The 12,284-nt window shown below is 46.2% G+C and overlaps 1 protein-coding gene across 1 annotated transcript in view; it reads left to right on the top strand.

Moving 5' to 3' along the window:
* Window positions 1–5,078: 5,078 nt before the first annotated feature.
* The window catches only part of LOC133349662 (ATP-dependent 6-phosphofructokinase, platelet type-like), a 67,791-nt gene continuing 60,585 nt past the window's right edge, over window positions 5,079–12,284 (top strand). Inside the window, 1 exon segment of the mRNA XM_061563287.1 lies at window positions 5,079–5,675. Coding sequence (XP_061419271.1) covers window positions 5,576–5,675 — 100 coding nt within the window. The 5' untranslated portion in view covers window positions 5,079–5,575.

Genomic DNA, 12,284 nt, shown 5'->3' with positions numbered 1-12,284 from the left:
GCTTTCGCAACCAACATTATTCATTTTTCGATTTAAAGCTTTCGTGACTGCAGGGATTCCTCTTCTTGGTTCTTTCGGTAAAGTCACGTAGAAGGGAAATAATAAAATAATAAAAAGAAAACATAATAAAATACAATTCTCACTATTGTTTTCTTTTATTATTTCCCTTCTACGTGACTTTACCGAAAGAACCAAGAACATTATTAATAATACATTTTTGCGGGGTTTAGATCGCGTAATGCGTCGTTAAACCCTCTACCACCGGGTTTAACGACACATTTGTATTCACGTGATCTAACCCAAAAAAAAACTTTATTCACGGACCAATATATACACGTCTGATAGGATTGATTTATATAACAAATAAAATTTAAAAAAAATGGTTATCACGCAATTTTCTTGTTTGCCACTGAAAGAGATTGGAACCACTGCAGTTATGACTCCTCAGGTGGCACTGACAAGGGGCTGTCCATAAATGACGTCACGCGATTTTGGCAGATTTTTGACCCCCCCTCCCCCCCTCGTCACACGGCGTCACAAAAAGTCAGACCCCCTCCCCCTCAAATATGACGTCACAAAGCCAAACCATATTTCAATTTTTAAAATAAAAAATGCTTCAAATCACTTAAAACTATTGTCATTGTAGTGCGTATTTAATGTGGCGCTGCACTCTGATGTTGTAGGAGAAAACATTATTAAAAAGTCTATTTAATTAAGTAGAACGTGTTATCTATATTTATTTAAGGTTGCGTATTTTGATGTGACGTCACATTTCTCAACCTCCCCCCCTCGTCACACATCGTCACAAAATGTCTGACCCCCCCTCCCCCCCTAGGTGTGTGACGTCATTTATGGACGGCCCTCAAGGGCCACATCTGGTGACGAGCTCGATGTAGGCTCAAAGTTGTTCTCCATAAAAATAAATGTGCCCACAGTTTCTCGACAGCATCTTGATATGCGGTCTCATTCAGACGTCCATATATATACATCGACATTGTATTGCATTTGGATCTCTATGTGAATACGGGGGTCTCTATGCAAGTCTACGGATCTCTGCGTGCGTCTATTGGTCTCTATGGAAGTCGACGACTGACCGCCTCTTCAAATTAAATGTCCCTATTGTTCCTGTACATCAGGGGTCGGGAACCTTTTTGACTGGGAGAGCCATAAAAGGCAAATATTTCTAAATATATTTCATTGAGAGCCATATAGTATTTTTAACGTATAATAAATTAAATATGTCTTACTTTTAATGCGACTTCTGGTCACGGGACCCGTGACCCGAGAAATTTTATCTTCAAAACGAATTTCTGTTTACTTTAAAATGACACAGTATTATTAAGCAATATCACAAGTATTTTAAAATCAGTTCCAAACTGATTTTATTTTATTTTTTTATTATTATTTTTTTCAACTCAAAATTGTCTGGGAGCCATATGCCGTCACCGGAAGAGCCACATATGGCTCGCGAGCCATAGGTTCCCGACCGCTGCTGTACATCGACCTGAGATGCGTTCACATTTAGACGCTGCATCAATTTTAAATTGTATACCAATTAGCTGAGAACGATGTCAGATGAACGCTTGGCTACGGCGAACGCTCTTCTCAGACGGCGGAGGCAGGCTGGCATGAAGAGGTGCTGACGACGACGACGATTTAATTACCAGCTGCCCAGAATCTTGCTGCCAGGCGACCTGCATACAAATCGGTGATTGGCAGCGGCGGTGCTGGGAATCGAGTGCGCTGACGTCATTTAACAAGCCCATAAAAGGTTTTCCGGAACTCCACCGCCTCTCAATGGCGCATTAACCCGTTCAGGTTCGTGATATTTGGTTTAAAAAATAAACAACGCTCGATTGAGATGCATGAGGCTGACATGGAGTTAAATATCCTAGTATTTTTTTTTAACAGGTAAGTCCCACTGAGCTATATGGGCTTTTTTTTCAGAAGCGACTTGGCCACAAATGATAGCTCAACGAAGCCGCTTGTCATCATCATGTGGACATATCAAGCAGCGAAATAATCTAAACCAGGGGTCGGGAACCTTTTTGCCTGGGAGAGCCATAAAAGCCAAATATTTCTAAATATATTTCATTGAGAGCCATATAGTATTTTTTACGTATAATAAATTAAATACGTCTTACTTTTAATGCGACTTCTGGTGCTGCGTAGTTTTGCTGACGGCCTTGTAGTCTGGTTCGTACGCAGTGGTGAGGTTGAGCTTCATGCAGGCGTGACCCGTGAAATTTATCTTCAACCACGAATTTCAGTTTACTTTAAAATGACGCACTATTATTAAGCAATATCACAAGTATTTTAAAATCAGTTCCAAAGTGATTTTTTTTTCAACTCAAAATTGTCTGGGAGCCATATGCCGTCACCGGAAGAGCCATATATGGCTCGCGAGCCATAGGTTCCAGACCGCTGATCTAAACGCACGCGACACATTGTGGAGGGAAACACCGAAGGACCCCGAGAAAGATCCACAGATTATGAACGTAGGCAGACACTCATACGACCGTATCACGTTTAATTCGCGACCGATCCCATCTCACATATCGGAAGCTAAGCAACAATCAGCCTGGTCACTTGTATTGGTGATCAGGGCGCATGAAGCAGGTGCAGTAGACGTTGTGGGCAGTAGAGGGCAGTGGTTTGTTTTATTCCGTACCCCCTACTCCCTTTCACCAGCTTCATTTATCCGCATTGACCAAAGTGGTGAAGTATGGTCGCAATTGATATGTGCATAACCAGGCAAGAGCCCATTCAGGTGAGCGTGTTTTTGTTTAGGAAGACGCGGGATACGAGGCAAAGCACGGCATAAACCGGTGCCGAATTATCCTAGGAGCAGAAATAGCTACATATGTAGTAGCTACTACATACACTACATATGTAGTAGCTACTACATACACTACATATGTAGTAGCTACTACATACATAGTAGTAGCTACTACATATGTCCACACTACATATGTAGTAGCTACGGGCCCGCACTTTCAAGGGCCCGTGCTAAATGCTTTCAAGCTATCAATTCCGTAAAGTCACGTAGGTAAAAAACATTAAAAAGTAAAGATTTGATTGTAAGTGACTCTTTACTTTCTAATGTTTTTTACCTACGTGACTTTACCGAAAAAACCTAAGAATATGAATCCTTGCAGTCACGAAAGCTTCGAATCTAGAACTATCAATTCCGGTTCAGTGATTCTGCACTTGCTCTATTACTATAGTACTATACCGCCTACAACTTTTACGAATGACTGGGTGTTTAACGTTAGCGATTTGTCGTATTATTCGGCTGTATAGCAAATGAAAAAATACAATTACTTTACTATGCAAGTAAACAAATACGCGTGTTTTAATATTTACGTGTGTTTTTTTAGGGCCCCTTTATAACACATGCTACAGACCCCCCCACTAGCTTAATCGGGCACTGGCATAAACACAGCAGTGGAGGACAAACACATACACACCTGTGCGAACAAACACAACGATCACAATGCAGTGGGTAGGTTTAGAGAACTGAATGGCTTCGTTTTCTCACTTGTCAGTTGCTATGGGGTACAAAGACAAAGATCCACCGTGCGGATATCGAATCTCGCGTGTTGTTAGCGAGCACCTATGAAGGCCCACACGGCACACGAGCGGGTGGGTGGCCAACACTACGCCCGGCCGCCTTTGTCTCCCCAGTGGCGATGTTTACACACCGCACCAGGTACACAGAGAGAGACACACACGGCATATTTGGAAGACGTTGGATTCCACATTAAATGACAACGATGCGAGTATTTGCTTCCACTATCTGCGAGATATTTTGCGGATTAAAAGACATTCGCCTTGGACGACCATCCCGTTGGGATTGGAGCATCTTCGCTTGCGAGCGCTGAGTCTGTCCATCCACGGTGGGGTGGTGGGGTCAAGTGACGGACGCTCACATTCCGCACGTGTCACGACACGTACACAAACACGCGTTATTAAACCCCCACGGGCTGACCGACGTTCGTACATTGCCAAAGCGCACGGCCGCTCTATTATACCGCTCGCTGTCACGGACACGATCCTCAGAAAGCCACGGCCCACGTCTCGTGTACAGAATGTGGGCATCGCATCGCGACGGAGTTTGACGTGGGGAGAGCGTGCAATGATTCCTTCCCGCCGAACCAAGTCCACTCTGCTTAGCTGTGTGAACCACTGTGACAGAGCAATCCCCCCCCCCCACACACACACGGGTTCTGTTTTTTACAGCAGGCGATGAAGTGTCATCGGCGAGCGGATGATGCATCAGTCCATACGTTCGTAAGCGCATTGGTTCGCATATCGAATCTCGCGTGTTTAGTGATGGACGCGTCGCGATGTTGGATGTATTGAAGCCATTTCACCGGATCTCTTGCAAGGGTCGCCTGCAGGGTCAGCAAGTGAACGTGTCGGTGCGACTGTTACCGAGATGGGTTCACGGCACTGCTGTGGCCACGAGAGGCGCTATCATTCAGCAAAATGTAAAAAAAAAGAGAAATGTAACGATTACAATTCCTTTAGGGGGGAGGGAGTGAATTGTCACTACTCCTGGTGACATGATAATTATAATCTACTAGTTTATCATTCCTAAACATTTAATGCAGCTTATAATTATATATATATACGTACAACATTGGAGCATGGTCACAGCGCACTGCACTATGAAAGCGACTACCTAAGTTCGATTCGAGGTTACAGTCCCGCTGTTGCGCTGCTGTCAGACTCTCCGATGTGTTTCATGGTTGACAAACGCGCTGCACTTGACCACATTACCAAGCAGGGCACATTGACAAATGCATACTGAATAGGTTCCAAGGGCGTCGAGCAAAACGTCGGACGTCCCACCCCCCAACCACCACGCGCTGCGACCCCGGGCGAGCTTACACGACACGTGGTGCGAAACGTCGGACAACATCGCGCCTGAACAGCACGCGATAGCGCATCGGCTAGAAGCGATGCCGCCCGTCGCCGCTCGGCACCCTCCTCCGTGCGTGCGCGTGTGGCGACCGCTGCCTCCTCCTCCTCCTCATCCCACGGGGCGAGAGAGAGAGAGACGCCGCTCCTGCCGTGCACAGAACGCGCTCATCACAGAGTCACCAAACCGGGCAAGCCCCTCCAAATATGGGCAGAGGCAGGGACCTACGCCGAGTATATAAACACACAATGTGTGTGTGTGTGTGCGGTGGTCGTGGCTTGGCGTGTGACGGAGAAGCAGGGGAGGGTGGTATAAAGACGCCTGTCACTCAGCTTGTACACACACACACCTACTAGGGGGTACATATACCACACACACGCACCTGCCTATATAGCACAGATATATATACATATCGTATACTGTATACACACACATACATCCTGCACACATATATCATACACACACCTATCATACGCAAACATAAATCCCATACCATACCTACTCATCAATATCACGTAGCCAACACCCACGCACACCTACACAGATCTACCACATTCCACACGCACACGCAGTCTTCACTCGCGCCCGCACATATACACAGTGGGGTGGGGGGGGGGGCACACGCAACCGCGTCTACACCGTGGAGAGATGTCAGCTCGGACGGCGACTGCGGATAGGAAATACTTGGAGAACATCTCCGGCGAGGGGAAATGCATCGGTGTGTTGACCAGCGGCGGGGATGCCCAAGGTAGGTGGTGGAGGTGCCGGAGGAGGATTTCCTTCACGCTTTCGTTTTTTTTACATTTGTCACGCGTACTGCACCGTCCAGTATATAGTGGACCGACAACCGGGACTGCTGGAGACTTTATGCTTCGCGAATTTGTGATGAGCTTAAGGGTTTCACAACCGGGGCCGTTCCAGTTGCGACAGTGGCATGCTGAGAAGTGCTATTGCTCGCCCACCCATGCACTTTTTTTGATGTATTCTCATACGCATCCGTTTGGTAAATGTGCGTGGTGCGTGTGTGGCAAGCCACTCCGCGTGCAGTACAACATCTGCAGTCACTGACCGCAGATGTCAACTATACAGTCAGTAAATGATTCCACCTTCTCTTTCTGTGCTCTGAAGAGGGCCATTGCTTGAAGCGTCAGTCTACTATATATTAGAATGCAATATTGCTCAGCAGGTTTAAGCCTGGATATTGCTTGTACGGGTGACCACTCTGCACCAGGTCGTCCGCAATGAGCTCTCGCCTCGTTACGGAGACTTCAGTCGATCAATAAATCAATTCAACATATCTCAGCTTGCTTGCACACTACCCACCTGAACGAGCATCGCGGAGATGGAGCGATGGAATCGGCTTGTGTGCAGCAGCTCGGTGAATTATTGCATCGTGTGACCATGGGAGATAACTTACGCAAGCTGTCGCTTTCATCCAGCAGTGGATTGCTCATGGCGTTTGACGACGGATGTATGACCTACATATGCATGGTTACATCATCGCCCATAACAATGTTGTATGTGTAGAGTACAGGGACATCGTCTATATACACTATTGTACACACACACACGTGCATAAATACACACACGCACAATTGCCCTGCCATGACTTTGGGGTTGACAAAATAGTGAACATGTGTTGCAGAGGGAGAGAGGCACAAGGAGCCGCACTCATCCCTGATTTGCCAGCGGCTGATGCAGAGAATATAACGTTGGATGACGTCAGAGCACATTTATTCGGCAGGCGTGCTCCCTCTCTCATCTCTGCGAGACGAGAGAGAGCACGCGACCTCGAGAGACACACGGAGAGAGAGACACACACACAGAGAGAGAGAGAGACACACAGAGAGAGAGACACACAGACAGAGAGACAAACACACACAGAGACACACAGAGAGACAGAGAGAGAGAGAGAGAAAAGACACAGAGAGAGAGAGAGAGACACACACAGAGAGAGAGACACACAGACAGAGAGACAAACACACACAGAGACACACAGAGAGACACACAGAGAGAGAGAGACACAGAGAGAGAGACACACACAGAGAGAGAGACACAGAGAGAGAGACACACGGAGAGAGAGAGACACAGAGAGAGAGACAGAGAGAGAGACACACAGACAGAGAGAGACAAACACACACAGAGATAGAGAGAGAGACACAGAGAGAGAGAGACACACACACACACACACAGAGACACACAGAGAGAGAGACACACAGAGAGAGACACACAGAGAGAGAGAGACACACACAGATAGAGACACACACAGAGACACACACAGAGAGACACACACACAGAGACACACACACACACAGAGACACACACACAGAGACACACACACAGAGAGAGACACAGAGAGAGAGACACACAGAGAGAAACACATACAGAAGAGAGGCACACACACAGAGAGCGGTTGCGTTCGCACCACCGTCTTAGACGGAGCGAACGCAAACCACAGCGCGCCGCAAGCAGCAGGTGCGAGCCGTGCCACTCTGCGTGGCACGGTCGTCGTGAGAGATGGCTGCGGCGGCTTGGGGGGGGGGCATTCATCCAGCAGTGGATTTGGACCACTTCTGATCACCATGATGGTTTCACACGTGAGGCTTGCTAATGCCAAGGGATGCTGCTTTCCACTACAGTAGCGTATTCTTGGTTCTGTCGGTAAAGTCACGTAACTATAAAAATCCAAAAAGAAAAAATAAGATAAAATAAAAAAATTAATTGATCTCATTATTTTCAAATGTTATCTTGTTCTTTTTATTATTTTATTTTATTTATTTTTGTTTTCTATTTACGTGACTTTACCGAAAGAACCAAGAATATGAATTCTTGCAGTCACGAAAGTTTCAAGTCTAAATTTACTACAGCAGCTGTTAATGAATGAGCGCACTGGAGTCTTACGATCCGTGGGTCGATTCGATCTCCCGGCGTGGCATTGAAGACAATGGGACAAGCTCATTGTCTTCCCCCCCCCCCCTGCCTCAGCTCAGCCAGCAGCACGAATGGATGCGCCACAATTAGTCCATCAGCGGGGTGCGTGCGCTGGAAAAAAGCTTGGGTACTCCCACCGGTGCCAGGACGTCTGACCATCGTGGAAGAGTAGGCCAAAATATACCCATTCTAGATTTGAAGTTGTCGTGACTGCAAGGATTCATACTCTTAGGTTTTTTCGGGAAAGTCACGTAGGAAAAAAGTAAATAAATAATAAAGTAAATAATTAAAATAAATAATAGAAACAATAGAAAAAAAATAATAATTCATAATAATAATTCATTGTTTTATTTCTATTATTATTTCTATAAATTTTTATTATCTATTTTTAGTAGCTATTTCAAATTATTTATTTATTACCTACGTGACTTTACCGAAACAACAATAATAGAAATAATAGAAATAAAATAAATCATTATTTTATTTCTATTATTACTTCTATTATTTTTATTATAAAATTGTATTACTTATTTATTCTTACCTACGTGACTTTACCGACAAAACCTAAGAGTAAAAATATACCCACTTGATGCGCCGTCCAGAGTTCCCTCTTAGTGGAGGCACTTCCGCCAGCAGCGGCGCGAGCGAGAGATGCCAGGGGCGCTGCGGTGGCGATGAAATGTTAACTACCTCGCCTGGTGTGCATGAGGTCGTGGGTTCGATCCCGACGATTGACGCCTGTTGTACATTTGCAGTTTGCGCGTCTCTCTCCCCGTGGTCGCGTGGATTTTTCTCCGGGTCCTCCGGGGTTTTCCCCTCCACGTTTAGAAAAAAAAACCATCACGCATTTAGAGTATTTGGCTGCGATAAAATAATGTCCACATGAGACGCCACTTATTTGAGCTATCATTTGTGGCCAGGCCGCTATATAATTTGATTTACAGTACTGTTAGCAAAATAGGTCTTCGTGTCCATCATTGGGAGGTGAATTAGATACTTGAACCCATCTCCTGCAGACATTCGGTTTTTTTTGACAAGCTTAAACATTTTAATAACGGCAATTTCATGCGTAATTGCACTTTTTGGCGTGTAATCTATAAAGGAGATTATCGAATTACGCATGCTTAATTGCATTCCTGGGATAGCAGGGCCCAAAACGGATTTTACAATTACTACAACTTCTGAGTTCTGAGAAAATGTTAAGGGAAAATACGTTGAGGGTTAAGGGAAACAATTGTTAAACTTCTGAAACGTAACCAAGGAAACGGTTGCGGAAATGCGTGTTCAGAATCCATGCTGTACTCTAATACTGTACTGTATTCTCAGGATAATGACACACATTTTTCACCTCGGTATTTTTCAAGCAAAATTTGTGGTTGCGTCTTGTAATCCGGTAGCTGTGTGCGTGTAACTCGATCTGAATAACAGCTGTGACGCCGAGACAAAGTTGGCGTTGCGTCTTTCTGTAGATGAATAATCCTAAGAATCCGGTTACGATAATGACAACAAACAAACAACGTGTTTATCAAACAGGGGTAAAGATCTCTGAAATATGCATCACACAACGGAGCAAACCCTAGCGGGGACCCCAGTGAAACAAAGGTCTACCCAGAACATTTACAAATAAATTGCCGCACGCTTGACCGGTTGATTATTGGCTAAAACGTTTGAGAAATTTACGGAAACAATGACCACAAATTGATACTTTTAACTCTCGTTTTTTTACACGTGTTTTTGCATGTCCAGAATACTACGTGACCCCGTGATAACCTCCCAGTTCACGTTTCCATGTCCTCTGAACGCTCGGCGTCATTCAACAGGGTACCTGGCAGTATAAGGTCACTGAGCCCCAGGTCAACAACGTCACTGCCAGCGGAGTGCATTGCGTGTACAGCCAGTTATGTCAATCCACTGCTGGATGAGGGCCTCCCCGTCACACGTCGGAATTATTTGACCATACTTCACCACGCCAGTCACGGCGGGTTGGTGACGGCAGGCACAGCATAGACGTTGGAGCATAGTACAGTACAACAGTTGATTATTGCTGCACTCCCCAACTACTCACAGCGTTTCCCCGCGGCAGCCTACAAGGGCCTCTTTAAATGCAGCGAATAATGATACAGTATTCAGGAACAGTCGTTTAAGATCAGTGTTGAAACAACAAAGTCCCTTTGGGCTGCCACTTCCGGAGCACTCTTATCTTGATCAAAATAAACACACAAAGCGGAATAATAATCCATCTGCGGGCAAAATAAGGATTGATTGGGTCTTCAGATAACGGCAGCTGTGGGTGGTAACAGGGCGATGATGTTCCCAGAATACAGTGCGTGCCATGTATAATTAAATCTATTCTACTCTGCCGATGTTTGTTCTGCGAAGCTTGGTTTCCGACAAGCAACGGGAATGACCCAGCTCCTCAACCTGGCAACTCTCGACCGCTTGAGGAACAAGATCCCAGGCGAAGGCAAGAGATGTTTCTAGGAAAGAATTTTTTAAAAAACGAAACTTAAAAAAACACAACTCACAAATGTGGCAGGAGTCGTCGGGGTCATTTCAGTTTGAACATTTCCAATTTTCCCACGAACGTCCCTTAATTAGTGCCACTAAATGGCATCTGCTCAACCCACACGCACAGAGCCGAGCTGGCGTCACCGCACGCGAAGTGGCCCCTTCGTTCTGGGAGGAATACGAGGAAGAGGGGAGGGTCGATTGAGGGGGGGGGGGGGATTGCGCAATAACCCCCCCCCCACACCATCGCTGCCTCCCCGGTTACAAACGGAGCCCAGTGGCGCAGTAACGAATGGCGGTCACGCGTTGCTTGAGAAGGCGACTCAAAGCCCTGTCATTATTATGAATCTTCAAACGCGTTGTGAGCGTGCGCTCTCCTCCTCCTCCCCCCTCCTCCTCCTCCCCCTCCTCCTCCTCCCTCCTCCTCCTCCCCCGCCCCCTCGGGTTGGGGAGAGGCTACCACGACACCGGCCGAGTCAGTTTCCTCGGTCACGAAACTTTGAAACGAGTGAGTTTACTGTACAGGAAGCGATGATGTCCCATCGACAAGAATGAAGGCTGGAGAGGAGGAGGGTGTGACGGACGCACGCTAGCCAAGCAACGTGTCTGACTTGCATGTCCGCTGTGGACATGCAGTGGTGGAATAATGTCCTCGTGCGTGGGAATCCGATAGATTTTATGCGATTCAAACTTTTTATTTTATTTTCCCAGGTAAGGCCCCACTGAGCTATAAGGGGCCGTCCATAAATGACGTCACGCGATTTTGGACGATTTTTTACCCCCCCCCCCCCCTTCGTCACACGACGTCACAAAAAGTCAGACCCCCCCTCAAATATGACGTCACAAAGCTCTGCCCCCCCCCCCCTAAAAAAATAAAACATGCTTCAAATGGCTTTAAACGAGTGTCATTGTAGTGTGTATTTAATGTGGCGCTGCACTCTGATGTTGTAGGAGAACACATTTATTAAAAAGTCTATTGAAATAAGTAGAACGTGTTGTTTATATTTATTTAAAGCTGCGCATTTTTACGTAACGTCACATTTCTCAAACTCCCCCCCCCCTCGTCACACATCGTCACAAATGTCTGACCCCCCCCCCCCCCTAGGTGCGTGACGTCATTTATGGACGGTCCTTAATTGCGCTCTTTTTTTCAGAAGCGACCTCGCTATCATAAATTATAGCCCAACGAAGTGGCGTATCACGTGGAAATATATCGCAGCAGACTCTAAATATACAGGGTGTTTAATTTTTTTTTTACCAAATTTGAAATCGTTATATCTCTGCAACCACGAACCGCCCATGAATGAAACTCTCACCACTTGAAAGGGCGGGGCATAGAGAGGAGGGCGGGGCATAGAGTTTCATATGATTACCGCTCGATGTCTCTCCCAGCGCACAAACAGCCCCTAGCCTCAGTCATTCGCAAGACACACTGCCACATCGTTGGATAGGTCGCACGGGACCCCAAGACTTGGCGCTACACTCTTGGCCCCCAAGATCCCCAGACATCACACCCTGCGACTTTTTCTTGTGGGGATACGTCAAAGACCGCGTTGTTGTGCCACCATTAGCGACGAATCTGGATGACCTCTAAAACAGAATCACGGCAGCGGTGACTTTAGTGGAAGAAGACACTTTGAGAGGCGTTTGGGACGAATTCAACGATCGTCTCGATGTTGTCCGTACAGCAGGTGGAGGGCACATAGAGCATTTATAAAATGGTTAGTAAAACTTGATAACTCATTAAACCGTTTGTAACCTTTCGTGTAATTGTAACATTGTTACCATCGTGAAATATACTGCTTTGAAATTGGGTCCATCCTTTTCAAACACCCTGTACAGCAGGCGTCAGGGTCGGGATCGAACCCACGATCTCCTGTATACCAGATGAGGCATTGTAAAACTATGAAGAGATTGC

Source organism: Lethenteron reissneri, chromosome 31 (genome assembly GCF_015708825.2).
Source record: "Lethenteron reissneri isolate LAM-NWPU_2019-01 chromosome 31, ASM1570882v1, whole genome shotgun sequence".
NCBI lineage: Eukaryota > Metazoa > Chordata > Hyperoartia > Petromyzontiformes > Petromyzontidae > Lethenteron > Lethenteron reissneri.
The sequence above is the reverse complement of the archived record's forward strand: the minus strand, read 5'-3'. Positions and strand labels throughout refer to the sequence as shown.